This window comes from Piliocolobus tephrosceles, chromosome 6 (assembly GCF_002776525.5).
Source record: "Piliocolobus tephrosceles isolate RC106 chromosome 6, ASM277652v3, whole genome shotgun sequence".
Taxonomy (NCBI): Eukaryota; Metazoa; Chordata; class Mammalia; order Primates; family Cercopithecidae; genus Piliocolobus; species Piliocolobus tephrosceles.
The window spans coordinates 78,076,880-78,097,018 of record NC_045439.1 but is presented as its reverse complement, the minus strand read 5'-3'; the positions used below and the strand labels follow the sequence as shown (position 1 = coordinate 78,097,018).

The window sequence follows — 20,139 nt, the reverse complement described above, 5'->3', positions numbered from 1 at the left end:
AAGAGAATATTTTTCTTATTTGTAAACTCATTTGAGTTTTAATAGAAGAAAATATATTTGTATTAATTAAAAGTGCAACACACATTAAAACTACTATAAATATAAAGAAATATAAATATAAAGAAAACCCTACAGAAGCACAAGTGTACAGCATTCTATAGAATCACAAATATAATACATAGAATTCTATTTCCAACAGAGAATATTCTTTTGTTTTCAAGTCATTAGATTCCATTTATAATGTTTTACTATGCATTATTACACGACAAGAACAACTCAATACATTCTAAAATACAAGGATAATACACAGGCCACAGTGTTTAAGATAATATTAATAAGTGTAAACTAATAATTAAATTCTAAACATGAAATTATTTGCCACTAAAAGCACTATTTTGAAAGATTCTTAGGTAAAAATACAAACAAAATTGCAACTACATGCTGGAAATGTTCTGTACCTTGATGTGTATGTTGATTTCATGTATATATGTCTGTGTATATATATTATGTATTGTGTATGTTTATATATGCTATATACTATGTATCAAGGTGCACCCTACAGATTTGTGTAATGTACTGGATGTATATTAGATTTCAGTAAAATAATGTTAAAAAATAATCATACAAAAATTAAAAAATCAGTAATAAAATGTTTAAAGTGTAGGGAAATATGATATCTCTCACTATCAGAACTCTTCAAGATTTGAATTCTTTATAACAATTTGTAAATATTTAAAATCAAAATTCCATTTCTGAATATAAAAACACAAAATATCTCATTCATTGTGAAAATGTTTAGATTTCTTGGGAGCCTAGGTGAGAAGATATAGCTAATGCTGCACTCGTACATCAGCTATTTTCCAGAAAGGATCATGTCTCATGCTTTTGCTGTTTAAAAGCATTGTTCATTACTCCCATCATCTTGCATGTCTTTAGACTGTGGGTTTAGTCCTCCAAGAGTCCCAATGTTTCTCTCTGCCAAATGCCCTAGAGAATGTGCAACCCTGGCACAATTTAGATAATATACTCAATATGTTTACTATATATTTCATTGTTCATTCACATTTTAGGACTTATTCATTGCCTTAAGAAGGGAAATATAATTTGTGGCCATTATTGTACATTGTTGTTGAATATTGCCAAAAAACATACCCATTAATAAGTTTGTTACTGGATAAACAGGTAGTTACTTTGTCTATTAAATGACTTATGAAGAAATTCTTGGTGCGTTATTATATAGATATTTAAGGGAATATCTATATATAATATATATAATATTATATAGATATTTAAGGGATTATCTATATATAATAGATAAATGATAACAGATATTAAGGGAAGCAGGGTGGGGTTTTTGAATGGCTTGTGAGCACATTGATATTCCTCTCAATTAAATTATGAAATGTTAGTTGCGACTATTTGAAAATTTGCTATTTGACACATTTTTAGGGATTAGAGTCATATAATGAAGAAAGCCTGTGGTGACAAAATTATAGTTAAACATCATGAGATATAAATAAAGGTTTACTGAGGGGTAAACTCATAGGCTTGAATCTTTTATACTAAGCAATAAATATGAAAATAATGTACAAAACTTTCAGCTCTGTAAGTTAAAAAAGAACAGAAAACAATCATTTAAAAAGGCTAAGAGAAAGTAATGACAATAAAAGCAAAATAAATGCACGAATATTTTTGTCAAGTAAAAATTGCAAATAAAATCATTGCTTCTTTGGTGGAAAATTAGACAAAATAGTCTGGAGAAAACAGGAATGAAAATTGTTCCAGAATAATGCAAAAAGCATCAAGTATCCCATATCTTCTTTAAAAAAAAAGGCAGTTACAGAATTTTTCCAATTATAATAGTAATTAATATTCAACAATATTAAAAATACTAGAATTCTCAAAAAACCATTTTATTGTTTAGTCAGAACAACTTTACAAAGTAAACAGATCAAAAAAAGATATGATTTTTCTAAGATCATGGAGTCACACAGCTCTAACTGCAAAGTTAAATAAGAAGAAAAAACAATGTATGCTCATTCACCAAAATATTTATTTATCTTTACAAATCTTCGTATGTACAAACCATATAATATCTTTTTCATATTTTATTTGGCTACTATATGGTTACTTGTAATTGCTTAAGAAAGGCTCATGTGGATAAAACTCCCTAAATTTTTTATGTTTAAAACAGTTTGTGGTGCACATTTGTATGTGATCCCCCACTGCTCCATCAATGATGCATCCTCAAATTGCTTTTGTTGTATTCCGTAAGTTTTGATATATTACTTCCATTTTCATTTTTTCCTCAAGATATTTTGATTTTCCTTTTGAGTTATTCCTTGACCCAATGGGTATTCAGTTTCCATATATTTATAAATTTTCCAGTTCTCTTCCTATTACTGATTTCTAATTTCATGCCATTGCGGTCAGAAGAGATGCTTGATGTGATTTCAGTTTTGTGGCCCACAATACAATCTATATTGGAAAATGTTTTGTGTACACATGAGAAAAATGTGCATTCTGCTGCTTTGGATGGAATGTTCTGTATACGTCTGTTAGGTCCATTTTGTCTAGAGTGTTGTCAAGTCCTTTGTTTCCCTATTAGTTTTCCCTGTAGATGATCTATCAATTATTTGAAAAAAGGGTCTTACAGTCTCCTATTATTATTGCATTGTAATCTACTTCTTCCTTCAGTTCTGTTAATATTTGCTTTATATATTTAGGTACTCCAATATCTAATGTGTATATATTTACAATTGTTATATCCTCTTTATGAATTGACCACTTTATTATTATATGAATAACCTCTTTGTCTCTTTTTTAAGTTTTTGTTTTAATGTCCATTTTATCTGATAGAAGCAGAGCTTTTCTCACTCTCTTTTATTACCATTTGCATGGATTATCTGTTTTTCTCTTGTAACTTTCTGTCTAAGCGCATCCTCAAAGCTGAAATAAGTCTCTTGTAGACAGCATATAGTTGGGTATTGTTTTTTAATCCATTCAGCCCCTCCATCTTTTGACTGGAGATTGTAATCCATTTAAATTCAATGTAATTGACATATAAAGACTTACTCCTACCATTTTGTTTTTCATTTTCTGATTATTTTGTAGATCCTTTGCTCATTGATTACTTTCTTGCTATCTTCCTTGGTGATTTTATTATTTTCTCTGGCTGTATAATTTGATTCTTTTCTGTCTGTCTTTTGCATGTCTACTGTAGGTTTTTACTTTGTAGTTACCATGTGACTTACATAAATCCTATTATAATTACAACAGTCTATTTTGATATCATAACACACTCACAGGAAGAACCATTTCAGGTTCATGGGAGCAAGAACTCACTACCTTAAGACCAACAGCAAGTCATCTCTGCAGGTAGAGCCCAAATGATTCAGACACCTCCTAATAAACTCTACTTAAACTTTCACCTCTCAATATTACCATGCTGAGAATAAGGTTCCACATGAGTTTGGCAAGAACACTCATACCATAGCAAAACAAAGTAGACTTTAAGCCAAAAACTGTCACAAGGGACAAATAACATTATTTTTTAATGATAAAGGGATCAATTTATCAAGAGGATGTAACAATTAAAAGTATATATGCACCCAACATCAGAATGCCTAAATAAACCAAAGATTATTTGACATGAGATGAGAAATCCATAGCAATACAATAATAACAAGAGACTTTAATACACTGCTTTCAACATTGGATAAATTAAGAAGACAGAAGATTAATCATGAAATTACTGGATTGTACTGTGATAACAGACATATACAGACCATTCCATCCAACAGCAGTAGATTATACATTTCTGTCTTATGCAAATGAGACATTCTCTAGGATAGACCATATGTTAGGCCACAAATAAATTTTAATAAATTTAAGAAGTTTGAAATCATATCTAGTATTGTTTTCAATCACAATGGCTGGAAACTATAAGTTAATAATGAGGAATGTGGGAAAATTAAAAAATATCTGGAAATCAATGTAATCTTGGCCAATGGGTCAAAGAAGAAATCAAAAGGGAAGTTAAAGAAAATCTTGGAACAAAGGGAAATGGAAACATGACATACTAAAACCTGTGGGATGCAGCAAATGGAGTTCTGAGTTGGAAATGTACAGCTGCAAATGCCTATATGAAAAAAAAATCCCAAATAAATAACCTAACATTATTCCTTAAGGAACTAAAATAACAAGAACAAATTAAAATCAAAGTTAGCAGAAGGAAGGAAATACCAAAATCAGAACAGAAACAAAGCAAATAGAGAATAGAAAAATCATCTAAAAATTCAATAAAACTAAGAGTTCATTTTTTGAGGAAATAAAATGGACAAACCTTTAGTGAGACTAAAAAAAGAGAATATTCAAATAAAACAAAAAGGAAAGTGGAGACATTACAATAGATACTTCTGAAATAAAAAGAATTATGAGATTATTATAAATAATCATATGCCAGCAAATTGAAAAAACCTAAATGGAATGGACAAATACCTAGAAAATTGCAACCTATTAATATTAATCAGGAAGAAAGAGGAAGCTGGAACATACCAATAACAAATAAAGACATTGAAGAGGTAATTAAAAACCCGCTAACAACGAAGAGCCCAATACCAGATGGCTTTATGGGTGAATTCTACTAAACAAACATATAAAGAAGAATTAGTATCAATATTCTTTAAACTCTGGAAATAAAACTAGAGAAAATACTCCCAAACACACTTAGTGAGGTCAGCGTCACCTTGGTACTGAAACCAGACAGAGATATCACAAGAAAACTACAGGTCAATTTCTCTGATGAACAATGATGTAAAAATCCTTAATAAGATATTAGCAAACCAAATTTAAAAACACATGAAAAAGATTATACATCATCACTAAGTGGGCTTTATCCCTAGCACGCAAGGCTGGTTTAATAAATGCAATTCAATCAATGTGACATGTCATACCAATAGAATCAATTATGATAGCCTCATGATGATATTAATTGATGCAAAAAAAAGCATTTGATAAAGTTCAACATTCTTTTTTTGGATAAAAACTATCACCAGTTTAGATGTAGAAATAAAGTTCCTAAATGTAATGAAGGCCATTTATAAAAAACCCATGGCTAACATTATAATCAATTGGAAAAGCCAGAACATTTTTCCACTAAGATCCAGTACAAGACAAGGATACTCTCTCTTGGCATTTCTCTTTAACACAGTGCTGGAAGTACTAGCAAGGACTATCAGACAAAAAAAGAAACAGAAAAAGAAAAAACATGAAAATAGGAAAGGAACACATAAAATTATCTGTATTTACAGATTACATGATTGTATCTGCAGAAAATCCTAAAGTGTTCACAAAGAAGTTAGAACTGACTAAGTGATTTCTGCAAAGTTACAGAATACTAAATCAATATACAAGAATCAATTGCATTTCTATATATTAACAACAAACTATTCAAAAAAGATATTTAAAAATTCCATTTAATAAGAGTGTCAAGAATAACTATTTAAGAATAAATTTAACTAAGGAGGTGAAAAATCTGCAGACTGAATATTGTAAGACACTGAAGAAAGAAATTGAAGAAGACAACAATAAAGATATCCCATGATATGTATCAGAAAAATCAATATGGTTAACACGTCCATACTACCCAAACTTATATACAATGTCAACACAATCTCTAACAAAATCTTAATGACATTCTTCACAGAAATAGAATAAACAATTCTAAAATTTGTATAGAGCCACAAAATATTCTGAGAGGGCAAAGCAATTATGAGAAAAAAAAAGTTGTAGGCAATAAACCTCTGACTTAAAATTGTATTAAAAAGCTATAGAAATAATAATTTTAAAAAACTATGGTATTGGCACGAACACCGACACAGAGATCAGTGATATAGAATACAGTGCCCAGAAATAAATGACAAACAATGTGGTAAACTAATTTTTGACAAGGGCACCAAAAGAATACAATGAGGAAAAGATAGTTTCTTCAATAAATGGTGCTGGGAAAACTGAATTTCCACATGCAAAAGGATGAAATGGACCCTTATTTTATGCCACTCAAAAACTCCAAAAAAATGGATAGGCTACCTAAATGTAAGACATAAAGCTATAAAACTTCTAAATGAGAACATAGGGCAATAGCTTCTTGACACTGACATGTGATGAATATTTGGATATCATAACAATAGCCTGGGCTACAACAGCAAAAATAAACAAATGGCACAATATCTAACTAAATGTCTTCTGCACATCGAAGAAAATAATCAATGAAATGAAATAGCAACCTATGAATTAGGAAAATATATTGACAGATAATATAACTACTACCATCTACTAACTGTAGTATCTATAATTTATAAAGAATTCATACAACTCAAATTAGAAAACAATCCAATTAACAAGCCAGTGACTTGAATAGATAGATATTCCTTCAAAGAAGACAAAGAAATATATGAAAAGACATGCAGGTATTTGAAAAGGTGCTCAACATCATTAATTTTTAGGGAAATGCAAATTAAAACCACTATGAATATCACCTCACATAGAATGGCTATTAAAAAGTCAAGAGGCCGGGCGCGGTGGCCCAAGCCTGTAATCCCAGCACTTTGGGAGGCCGAGACAGGCAGATCACGAGGTAGGAGATCGAGACCATCCTGGCTAACACGGTGAAACCCCGTCTCTACTAAAAAAATACAAAAAAAAAAAAAAAACAAAAAAACTAGCCGTGTGTAGTGGCAGGCGCCTGCAGTCCCAGCTACTCGGGAGGCTGAGGCAGGAGAATGGCATAAACCAGGGAGGCGGAGCTTGCAGTGAGCCGAGAACCCGCCACTGCACTTCAGCCTGGGCGACAGAGCGAGACTCTGTCTCAAAAAAAAAAGTCAAGAGACAAACAAATTTGGTAAGCATGTGCATAAATGGGAACCCTTATACACTATTGGTAAGAATGTAGACTGATGCAGCTATTGAGGAAAACAGTATGAGAGTTCCTAAAGAAATTTAAAACAGAACTACCATGTGACCCAGCAATCTCACTTTTGGGTATATTACCCAAAGGAAATGAAATCACTACATCACAAGGGTATCTGCACTCCCATGTTCATTGCAGCATTCTTCACAATAGCCAAGGTATAGAAACAGCCTAAGTGCTTACTGATTAATGAATGGATAAAAATATTTTGGTGTTTATGTAAAACAGAATATTATTTAGCTAATATTTTAAAAAAGGAGATCCTGCCATTTGCCCCACAATGTAGAAGCTGGAAGGAATAATCCAGTGAAATAAGCCAGACACAGAAATAAAAATATTTCATGATCTCACTGATATTTGGAAAATAAGAAAAATCAAAGATACAGAAATAAACAATAAAACATTGGTTACTGGGACCAGGCAAGGTGGGTGGGATAGAGCATGAATGTGAAGATATAGGTTAGAGGTTATGAAGGAGCAGATACGTACGATGAACTAGTCTAAAGATCTAATGTACAACATGAAGGTATTAGTCAATAAAATTGTACTGTTAATAAAATAATCAGGGACAGAAAATTTTGAAAGCAATAAGGGAAAGAAAGTTCCTCACATGCAAGGGAAAGTGGTGGCTTTCAGTGGACTTTTCAACAAAAACTTTGCAAGTCAGGAGAGAGTCTAATCATGCAGTTGACACTTGAAGAATATAAATTGAAGTACTTGGGTTCACTTACATATGGATTTTCATCTGCCTCTACCACTGCCAAGACCAATCCCTCTTTTTCCTCCTTTTCCTCAGCCTACTCAACAAGAACAGCTCAACCAAGCTTCTGATTCCATGGAACATGGAGCACTTCATCAGTTTGGCCCCAGAAGGCACAACTGCTCTGGGGGACCTAAGCTTAGGGTCCATGGAAGGTGGAGCATTGCCTCAGCTTTGGCACTGGAGAAAGAGGATGCTCTGGTAGGCTGAGACTTTGGGTCCCCAAGGGGTTGGGTGCTACTTCACTTTGGGTACCAGGGGGTGCAAATGCTCCAGTGGGTCAAGGCTTCAGGTCCTGCCCCTTTCTCTCTCTTCATCTGAAAAGGTTGCAATGTAAAATTTAACTCTTTCAATGGTTTCCTATAAACCCGGTAGCCTTTCTTCATTCTTTTTTCCTTTTGCTCCTCTGACTGGATACTTTCAAGTGACCTGTCTTAGAGTTCACAGATTCCTTCTTCTGCTTGATCAAGTCTGCTGTTGACACTGTCTATTGCATTTTTTATTTCATTCACTGTATTCTTAAGCTCCAGAGTTCTGGTTTTTTAAATTCCTATTTCTTTATTGATCTCATTTTGTTCAAGTATCTTTTTCTATTGTTTAGTTGTCTATCTGTATTCTCTTTTAGGTCACTTAGTTTCTTTAAAGCAATTATTTTGAATTCTTTATCAGGAAATTATTGAGTATCCATTTATTTTGGGTTACTAGAAAATTATTGCATTCTGTTGGTGGTATCATGTTTCTTTGTTTTCCTTGTTTCTTTTTGCCTTGCATTAATGTCTGCACATTTGATGGTGTAGTCACCTCTTCCAGAATTTACATGTTGGTTTTGGTGGGGAAAGAGCTTCAACTATGGGTGGATGTGAAGGCATTGGCTAGGTGAGGTGTCGTATTTCTGGCTTGGTGAGCATGCAACAGCTTAAATTTTCCATGCAGCTCTGTCAGATGAAGTCAGCATCAGTGAAAACTGCAGCATCCTCAGTCGCCAAGGCTAGCGGTGTCTGCGATGGCTGTGAGGGTTGTTAGGATCTTCAGTTAGAAAGGCTGCTGGGATCTTACTAATCTCTTTTTCTCCCATAGTGGAATTCATGCCCACAGATATTCCTAAAAATGCCAGGTTCAGTTTGTGGGCATCCTCGTGGTGGTGGTGGTGGCATCAGTGTCTGATGTCCGGTGCCCACAAAGTGGCCATGGTGCCAGGATTTGGAGTATGAATACACATGAAGGGTCAGTGGCTCCAGGGTCTGGGGCAGTAGGGACATTGGTGCCTATGGTGCAGGTTCCTTTGTAGCAGCATTAATAATAGTGTGTGAGGCATGTGAACTTTTGGAGAAATGAGAAAATGAGGTCTGGAGAATAAATTCATGCAGAGCTCAGGAATCTGAGGTGGTGTTGCAGTGGGTCCAGTGTCATGGGTGCAGGTGTTTGCCCTGGGATCTGGGGTCCAGAGCATGGGCATGTGCAAATTCACTGTTGCTCTCGAGTCCACAATGCTGATGCAGCTGCTGCAGCAGTGGCTCTGGTGTCCATATGAGGTGTTTATAGAGCAGCTGTAGAGCTAGAGTTTAAAGTGCAGACATGTGTGGAGTAAAAGTGGTTCCATGGTCCCAGGTACAGGCTAGCTTGCTGTGGAAATGACTTTGGAATATGAAACATGGACATGCATGCTCCTGCAACAACGCTGAGGCCTAGAATGTGAGTATGCAAAGGGTGTCTGTGGCTCTGGACTCTGTGGCATGCATGGTTTTGGATGCGAGTAGCCCTGGATAGCACAACAGTGGCTTCTTATTGAGGTTGGAGCACAGCAGTGTCTCTCTCTCTCTCCAGGAGGTCAAAACAGCAATGGCTGTTGGTTAACCATCTCAGTGGCAAGAGCCAGCAGTGTCCTCAAGACAAAAAGGATGAACACTAAGGGGACATCTGATGTGAAAGCTGCAGGGAGTGTGTGGCTGCCTCAGGAACTGTTGAAGTCCTTAGTAGAAAAGGCTGCTAGGATCCTTTACAGAGCAGGCCACTGGAGACCAGAGTGGTACCTGCCTCATGACTGATTCTGATATTCTCCACCTTTCTTTGTTCCTAGGTGTATATAGATGTCTCACATATGTCAATCTCCCCAGAAATCCTTTCTGTGCAATTATTGGGTTTTGCTGTACTGTATTGCTGTAGGTTTTAAACATGACGTTTAAGCCCTTCTAGGACTATTTTTGTTCATGGGTAGCAGTCTAACTATTTTGTGTGTGTGTGTGAGAGAGATAAAAGCTGATATAACCTAATCCACCATGTTGCTCATATCATTTATCTCTCCCACTTCTTATAAGGACACCAATCATATTGGATTAGAGCCCACCCACGTAATGCCATTTAACCTTAATTACCTCTTTAAAGATCACACCTCCAAATATAGTCACATTGTGATGTAGTAGAGATTAGGAATTTACTTCAACATATGAATTTTAGGGAAGATACAATTCAGTTCATAACAGGTCTGTAGAACATTATTCTACCCTTCATCATGTTCTTTTCTTATTGTATCTTTGTATGAATGCTGCCGTCATTTCGTTTTTGTTTCTTATGTTTGAATTAATTTGATTTTTTATATAACTAGCAGGAGATTCTTACCTATGTGTATTCATAGGTGGTTTCTCAGGGTTATTTTCAAGTCTCTACCTCTCAAAGCCTCCCTCCATAAGGTATAAAATATTTTCTTATAAAAGTGATTTGGTTAGTAAAAACTGACATTAAGCAGTTTTAAAAATCAGATAACATTTAGATAGAAATATTTACAAGAACTATGTGAAAACAGTTAATAGCTTCTGGTGGTTAGTAATAATAATCTTATTAAAAAACGCCAGGAGGTCATTCCAGGAACATGAAACTATATTCCTCAACCTTAGTTTTAAACCCTAGTACTTAAATCTCTTGATAAATTTTCTAGGATTGAGTTTTACTTTCCTTTAGCTTTTCAATCCTACCATTTTCACCTACACAGTGATTAAAAAACAGGTTTTCCTTGATTAATGTTCTCTGAGAAATTAAATTATTTCCAGATTTTTCCTAAATAATATTATTTGCTAATTAAATATAAGTAGTATTCTAAAAGCAGTTTAAAACATGTATGGTTCAAATATAGTACATACATGGTATGACTTTATTTCTGTGACATTTCCATAATAATTTTCCATAATATTTCCATAATAATTCCATTGCTTATAAGATATTGGCTTCTAAATTTAATAAGTAATTAATTATGGTAAAATGAAATTTTCAGAAGAAAGTAAATAACATTTATTTTAACACATGGGTATTGCCATGGCATGCTTTGTGAGAAAAAGAACTACCAATATTTTTGGATGGAATAAATAAAATACTGCAACCCCAAAATTTTAGAAACCAAAACAGTGATCAATATTTAAATGATATATTCATACCTGAACACCAAAGAAAAATGGTATTCCCTAGATCTTCTTTAAATTCATCATTAAAGAGGTAACTAGATTCTGGAAATGCTTCATGGAATGTTGCATATATGGCTTGTGCCAAACAATCAGGATATATCTACCAAAATAAAATTATATCAGATTAATTTTATATTTTTAAATTTTAATATATGTCAGCTGCGAAAGAAATTATTATTTTTTAAATTTGCCTTACAATTTATTAACCAAATAAAAATTTGCCATTTTTTAAATTCTAAAATCACATTTATATAAATTAATGTACATCACTATGCCTGAAAGCCAAATTTGAACTGGAATATGTTTCAGTAAGGAGCAATGCCACCCTCTCCACTCCCTTCAACCACCTGGAAATTAAATTTCTTTGGTTTCCTTATGATTTTTAATTTTAGTTTTTAAAACTAGTTACACATTTATTTAATATTTTTAACTTTTTATTTTATCTTCAAGGGTACATGTGCAGGTTTCTTATATAGGCAAATTGCACATTAAGGCGGCTTTGTGAACAGATTATTTCTTTTTATAAACACTAGCACAATTTATTGAGAAAGTAAGTCTGAGTCACAGCCAGTGGAGGGAGAAGAAGATGAAATTATTGGGTTGGATTGTTGTTGTTGTTTTAAAAATTTATTTTGATTTCAATAGTTTTTGGGGAACAGGTGGTGTCCGATTGCATGGAAAAGTTCTTCGGTGGTGATTTCTGAGATTTTGATGCACTCATCACCTGAGCAATGCACACTGTACCCAATTTGTAGGCTTTTATCCCTCGTGTCCCTCCCATTCCCATCCCCCCCATCCTTCCCCCTGAATCCCCAAAGTCCATTATATGCATGCCTCTGCATTCTCATAGCTTAGCTCCCACGTATAAGTGAGACCATGTGATGTTTGGATTTCCATTCTTGAGTTACTCCACTTACAATAATTGTCCCCAGCTCCATCCAGGTTGCTGTGAATGCCATTATTTCATTCCTTTTAATGGCTGAGTAGTATTCATATATATATATACACACCACATTTTCTTTATCCACTTGTTGGTTGATAGGCATTTAGGCTGGTTTCATGTATTTGCAATTGCAAATTGTGCTGCTATAAATATGCGTGTGCAAGTGACTTTTTCATATAATGTCTTCTTTTTCTCTAGGTAGATACCCAGTAGTGGGATTGCTGGATCAAACAGTAGTTCTACTTTTAGTTCTTGAAGGAATCCCATACTGTTTTCCATAGTTGTTTTATTAGTTTACATTACCACCAGCAGTGAAAAAGTGTTCCCTTTTCACCACACCCCATGCCAACATATATTTTTTTGGATTTTTTAATTATGGCAATTCTTGCAGGAGTAAAATGGTATCATATTGTGGTTTTGATTTGTATTTCCCTGATAATCAGTCATGTAGAGCGTTTTTTCATATGTTTGTTGGCCATGTGTATATCTTCTTTTAAGAAATGTCTACTCATGTCCATTGTCCACTTTTTAATGGAATTATTTGTTTTTTCTTGCTGATTCGTTTGAGTTTCTTGTAGATTCTGGATATTAGTCCTTTGTCGGATGCATAGTCTGCAAACATTTGCACCCACTCGGGAGCCTGTTTACTTTGCTGATTATTTCTTTTGTTGTGCAGAAGCTTATTAGTTTAATTAAGTCTCACCTAATTGTTTTTGTTGAATTTGCTTTTGGTTTCTTGGTCATGAACTCTTTGCCTAAGCCAATGTCTAGAAGAGTTTTTCCAATGTTATCGTCTAGAGTTTTTATGGTTTCAGGTCTCAGATTTAAGTCTTTGAGTCGTCTTGAGTTGACTTTTGTATAAGTTAAGAGACAAGTATCCAGCTTTATTCTTCTACATGTGGCTTACCAATTATCCCAGAACCATTGGTTAAATAGGGTCTCCTTTCCCCACCTTACGTTTTTGTTTGCTTTGTCAAAGATCAGTTGACTCCAAGTATTTGGCTTTATTTAAGTGTTTACTATGCTGTTCCATTTGTCTACATACCTATTTTTAAACTAGTACCATGGTGTTTTGGTAACATAGCCTTGTAGTATAATTTGAAGTTAGGTAGTATGATGCTTCCAAATTTATTCTTTTTGCTTAGTCTTACTTTGGCTGTGTGGGCTTTTTGGTTCCATATGAATTTTATGATTTTTTCTAGTTCTGTGAAGAAAAATGATGTTATTTTTATGGGAATTGCATTGAATTTGTAGGTTGCTTTTGGCAGTATGATCATTTTCACAAATTGATTCTACCCATCTGTGAGCATGGGATGTGTTTTTGTTTGTTTGTCTCATCTATGATTTGTTTCAGCAGTGTTTTATAGTTTTCCTTGTAGGGGTCTTTCATCTCCTTGGTAAGGTATATTCCCAAGTTATTTATGTATTTATTTATTTTATATTTGCAGCTGTTGTAAAAGGGACTGAGTTCTTCATTTGATTCTCAGCTTGGTTGTTGTTGGTATAGAGCAGTGCTACTTATTTGTGTATATTGATTTCGTATCCTGAAACTTTAGTGAATTAATTTGTCAGATATAGGAGCTTTTTGGATGAGTCTTCAGGGTTTTCTAGTATACAATCATCGTCAGAAAAGAGTGACAGTTTGACTTCCTTTTTGCTCATTTGGATGCCCTTTATTTCATTCTCTTGTTTGATTGCTGTGGCTAGAACTTCCAGTATGTTAAATAGAAGTGGTGAAAGTGGGCATCCTTGTCTTGTTCCAGTTCTCAGGGGGAATGCTTTCAACTTCTCCCCATTCAGTATAATGTTGGCTGTGTATGTGTCATAGATGACTTTATTACCCTGAGGTATGTCTCCTCTATGCCAATTTTGCTGAGGGTTTTAATCATAAAGTGATGCTGGATTTTGTCAAATACTTTTTCTGCATCTATTGAGATAATCATATGGTTTTTAATTTTGTTTTTGTGATGTATCACATTTATTGACTTGGGTATGTTAAATCATCCCTGCATCCCTGTTATGAAACCTACTTGATCATGTTGTATTATATTTTTGATATACTCTTGGAATCGGTTAGCTAATATTTTGTTTAGGATTTTTGCATCTATGTTCATCAAGAATATTGGTCTGTAGTTTTCTTTTTTTGTTATGTTCTTTCCTGGTTTTGGTATTAGGGTGATACTGGTTTCATAGAATGAATCATGGAGGAATCCCTCTTTCACTATCTTTTGGAATAGTTGCAGTAAAATTGGTACCAATTCTTCTTTAAATGTCTGACGGAATTCAGCTGTGAATCCATCTGATCCTGAAATTATTTTTTGGCAATTTTTAAATTACCGTTTCAATCTCATTACTTGTTATTGCTCCATTCAGAGTTTCTATTTCTTCCTGATATAATCTAGGAGAGTTGTATATTTCCTGGAATTTATCCATCTCCTTTAGATTTTGTAATTTGTGAGCATAAAGGTGTTCATAGTAGCCTTAAAAGATCTTTTGTATTTCTGTGGTATCGGTTGTAATATCTCCCATTTTGTTTCTAATTGAGCTTACTTGGATCTTCTATCTTCTTGCTTAATCATGCTAATGGTCAAATTTGTTAATCTTTTCAAAGAATCAACTTTTTGTTTTGTTTGTCTTTTATATTTTTTTGTTTCAATTTCATTTAGTTCTGCTCTGATCTTTGTTGTTGATTTTCTTCAGCTGGGTTTGGGATTGGTTCGTTCTTGTTTCTCTAGTTCCTTGAGATGTGACCTTAGATTGTCTATTTGTGCTTTTATAGGCTTTTCGATATAGACATGTAATGCTATGAACCTTCCTCTTAGCACTGCTTTTGCTGTGTCCCAGAGGTTTAGATAGGTCATGTCAGTATTATTGTTCAGTTCAAAGAATTTTACAATTTTCATCTTGATTTCATTGTTCACCCAAAGATCATTCAGGAGCAGATTATTTAACTTCCATGTATTGGTATCATTTTGAGGGTTCCTTTTGGAGTAATTTCTAATTTTATTCTACTGTGGTCTGAAAGAGTACTTCATACAATTTTGATTTTCTTAAATTTATTGAGACTTGTTTTGTGGCCTACCATATGAGCTCACCAGAAGGGAGCAGGAGTAGCTATCCTTATATCAGACAAAATAAACTTTAAAGCAACAGCAGTTAAAAAAGACAAAGAGGGACATTTATATAATGATAAAGCAATCAGTCCAACAGGAAAATGTCACAACCATAAATTTATATGCATCTAACATGGGAACTCACAAATTTGTAAAACAATTGTTACTAGGCACAAGAAATTAGATAGATAGCAACACAATAATAGTGGAGGACTTCAATACTCCACTGACAACACCAAACAGGTCATCAAGATGGAAAGTCAACAAAGAAATAATGCACACAAATTATGCCCTAGAACAAATGGACTTAACAGATATTTACAGAATGGTCTACCAACAACTTCAGTATATACATTCTCTTCACATGGAATTCCAGTACTATGTTGAACAACTGGTGACAGTGCATATCCTTCTCATGTTCCAGATCTTAGAGGAAAAACTTTCAGTTTTTCCCCATTCAACATGATACTAGCTCTGAGTCTGTCATATATGGTTTTTATTATGCTGAGGTATATTCCTTATATCACCAATTTTTTGATAATTTTTATCATGAAGGGATATGGAATTTTATCAAGCACTTTTTTTCAGCATCAATTGAAATGATCATATGGTTTTTATCCTTCATTCTGTTAATATGATGTATCACACCGATTGATTTGCATATGTTGAACCATCCTTCCACTTTAGGAATCAATGCCACTTGGTATTGATGAATGATCCTTCTAATGTATTGTTGAATTTGGTTTGCAGTATCTCATTGAGGATTTTTGCATCAATATCCATCACTGATACTGATCTGTGGTTTTCTTTTCTTTTCTTGATGTGCCTTTGTCTAGTTTTGGTATCCAAATAATACTGCCTTGTAGAATGAGTTTGGGAGTATTCCCTCCTCCTCTTTTTCTTTGAAATAGTTTGAGTAGAATTCGTATTAGTTCTTCTTGGAATGTTTGGTAGAATTCAGCAGTGAAGCCAGCAAGTCCTGGGCTTTTCCTTACTGGGATACTTTTTAATATGGCTTTGATCTCATTACTTTGTTCACAATTTGAATTTGTTCCAGGTTCAATCTTGGGAGGTGGTAATATTTAGAAATCTGTCAATTTCTTCTAGATTTTCTAATTTATTGGCATACAGTTGCTCATGGTAGCAACTAATAATCCCTTGACTTTCTGCAGGATCAGTTGCAATGTCTCCTTTTTCATTTCTGATTTTATTTGTATCTTGTCTTTTTTATTTAGTCTGGCTAACGATTTGTCAATTTTTTCTAACTTTTCAGAAAACAAACTTGTTTTATTGATCTTTCTTGTCAGTTGTTTTCATTTCAATTTCATTTACTTCTGCTCTGATCTTTATTATTTCTTTTCTTCTACTAATTTTGAGTTTGGTTTGCTCTTGCTTTTCTAATTATTTAAGATACATGGTGAGACTGTTTCTTTTAAGTTGTTCTTTATTGATGTAGGCACTTACAGCTATAAATATGCCTTTTAGTGCTGCTTTCACTCTATTCCATAGATTTTGGCATGCTGTATTTCCATAATCATTTGTTTTAAAGAGATTTTTCAAATTCTTTCTTAATTTCTTCATTGACCCACCGGTCATTAGGAGTATATTGTTTAATTTCCACGTGTTTGCTTTCCAAATTTCTTCTCGCTATTGATTTGCACATATATTTTTACATTGTTATATCCTCTTGCTGAATTGACCCCTTTATTATTATATAATAACCTTCTTTGTTTCTTCTTACAGTTTCTGTATTTAAGTCTATTTTGTCTAAGTATAGCAACTCCTCCTTTTTGGTTTCCATTGGCATAGAGTATCTTTCTTCATACCTTTATTTTCAGTCTATGTGTATCTTTATAGGTGAAGTGTGTTTTTTGTCAGCAATAGAACAATGAGTCTTGTTTTTTCATCCATTCAGCCAGTCTTTTAATTAGAGTTTAGTCCACTTACACTCAATATTATTATTGATAAGGGCTTACTTCTGTGATTTTGTTATTTGTTTTCTTGTTGTTCTGTGATCTTCTCTTCCTTCTTTCTTTGCTCCTGTCTTCCTATAGTGAACGTGATTTTTCTCTGGTGACATGCTTTAGTTTCTTGCTTTGTATTTTTTGTGTATCTACTGTGTGTTTTTTGGTTTGAGGTTACCATGAGGCTTGCAAATACTGTTTTAAGACCCATATTTTAACCTGGTAACAACATAACACTATTTCCATAGACAAACTAATAAAAACTCAACGTTTTAAATTTGGCCCCCCACTTTTTAACTTTTTGTTGTTTCTATTTATATCTTACTGTATTATGTCTTAAAAAGTTGTTGAAATTATAATTTTTTAATGGTTTCTCCTTTATTTTGTCTTTCTACTTAGGATAAGGGTAGTTTATACAACAGTTGCAGTGTTTTAATATTCTGTGTTTTTTCTGTATACTATTACCAATGAGTTTTGTAAATGTGATTATTTATTGCTCATTAATGTTTTTTCTTTTTGATTTGAGTCCTCTCTTTAGCATTTCTTGTAGGATAGGTCTGGTATTGATGAAATCCCTCAGCTTTTGTGTGGGAATATCTTTATCTCTCCTTCATGTTTGAAGGATATTTTTGCCAGATATACTACTTTAGGGTAAATGTTTTTGTTCCTTCAGCACTTTAAATACATCATTCCATTCTCTTCTGGCCAAGGTTTCCATTGAAAAGCTTGCTGCCAGATGTATTGGAGCATTATTGTATGTTGTTTGTTTCTTATATATTGCTACTCTCAGGATCCTTTCTTTATCCTTGACCTTTGGGAGTCTGATTATTAAACATCTTAAGTAATTTTCAGGTTAAACCTGCTTAGTGTTCTATAACCTCCTTGTACTTGGATACTGATATTTTTCTTTAGGTTTAGGAAATTGTCTATTATCTCTTTCAATAATCTTTCTACCCCATCTCTCTACCTCCTTTTTAAAGCCAATAACTCAGATTTGCCCTTTTGAGGCTATTTTCCAGATCCTATAGGCATGTTTCATTGTTTTTTATTCTTTCTTCTTTTGATTCCTTCGTGTGTTTTCTTTTTTTTTTTTTGAGACGGAGTCTCGCTCTGTTCCCCAGGCTGGAGTGCAGTGGCCGGATCTCAGCTCACTGCAAGCTCCGCCTCCCAGGTTTACGCCATTCTCCTGCCTCAGCCTCCCGAGTAGCTGGGACTACAGGCGCCCGCAACCTCGCCCGGCTAGTTTTTTGTATTTTTTAGTAGAGACGGGGTTTCACAGTGTTAGCCAGAATGGTCTCGATCTCCTGACCTCGTGATCCGCCCGTCTCGGCCTCCCAAAGTGCCGGGATTACAGGCTTGAGCCACCGCGCCCGGCCCCTTCGTGTGTTTTCAAATAGCCTATCTTCAAGCTAATTCTTTTTTCTGCTTGATCCATTCTGCTATTTAAGGACTCTGATGCATTCTGCAGTGTGCCCATTGCATTTTCAGCTCCAGAATTTCTGCTTCTTTTTATTTCTATTTCTTTGTTAAACTTATCTAATTCTGATTCCTTCTCTGTGTTACTCTGAATTGATTTGAGTTTCTTCAATGCAGCTATTTTTAAATCTCGTCTGAAAGGTCACATATCTCTGTTTCTCCAAGACTGGTCCCTGGTGCCTTATTTAGTTAATTGCTGAAGTCTTTTTATGGATGTGTTGATGCCAGTTGATGTTCTTTCGTGTCTGGGCATTAAAGAGTTATGTATTTATTATAATATTCACTGTCTGCGCTTATTTGTAGCTGTCCTACTTGGGAAGGCTTTCCAGATACTTGAAATAACTTGGGTGTTGTGATACAAGCTGTATCTACTTTAAGGGACACCCCAAGCCCAGTAACACTGTGGTTCTTGCAGACTTGCGGAGGCAATTCTCTGAATTACTAGGCAGAGGCTTTTGTTCTCCTCTCTTACTTTCTCCCAAACATACAGAATCTCTCTTTCTGTTCTGATACCTAAAGATGTAGGTGGAGTGACATAAGCACTCCTGTGGCTATCACCATTATGACTGCATTGGGTAAGACCTGAAGCCAGAACAGTGCTGGGTCTCACTGAGGCCTGCAGCAATCACTCCCTGACTACTGTATATGTCTGCTCAAGGCCCTGGGGCTCTACAATCAGCAAGTGGCAAAGCCAGCCAGGCCTATGTCCTTCCCTTCAGGGTGGTGAGGTTCCCCAGGCCCCTGGTAGGTCCAGGTGTGCTGCCTGGGAGCCAGAGACTACAGAAAAAAACCTTAGTGCTGGCACTCAAACCACAAGATGCAGTCCTTCCCACTCTTCCCTCCCTTTTCCAAAGGCAGAGTCATCTCACCCTGTAGCCACTGCCACACCATGCCATGAGTAATATTGCCAGACTATCAGCCAATCTTTCCTTAAGGGCCACAGGCTCTTAAATCAGCTCTTACTGAATGCCGCCTGGCCTGGGACACAACCTTCAGGGAAGTGGGCTCTTCTCTGGCCCAGGGCAGGTTGAGAAATGCTGCCCAAGAGTCAAGTCCTGGAATCAGGGACCCCAAGAGCCCACCTGGTGCTCTTCCTGCCTGTGGCCATGTTGCAACCTGAAGCCAGCAAGTCTCAGAGTATCACCCAGGGCCCTCACTGTAGTACGTGGGTATTGCTGCTAGTTATTCAGGGCTCAAGGGCTCTTCAGTTAGCAGGTGATAATGCTGCCAGGACTGGGCCCTTTCCTTCAAGGCAGTGTGTTCCATTTTTGCCCATGGTGTGTCTAGAAGTGTCATCTGGAAGCTAGGGCCTGGAATAAGGGCCTCACATCTCTGTCTGATGCCCTATCCTGCTGGGGCTGAGCTGGTATCCAAGATGCAAGTCAAAGTCCTCCCCACTCTTCCCTCTCCTTTCCTCTAGCAGAAGGAAGGAGTACTCTTTTGGGCAACCAGTACTCCCTT

The 20,139-nt window shown here is 35.1% G+C and overlaps 1 protein-coding gene across 1 annotated transcript in view; it reads right to left on the bottom strand.

Moving 5' to 3' along the window:
• Positions 1 to 20,139, bottom strand: part of FAM227B (family with sequence similarity 227 member B) — a 295,156-nt gene that overhangs the window by 204,349 nt on the left and 70,668 nt on the right. The window contains exon 12 of the mRNA XM_023227241.1: positions 11,156 to 11,282. Within this exon, the coding sequence (XP_023083009.1) occupies positions 11,156 to 11,282 (127 nt within the window). The remainder of the gene's footprint in view (positions 1 to 11,155; positions 11,283 to 20,139) is intronic.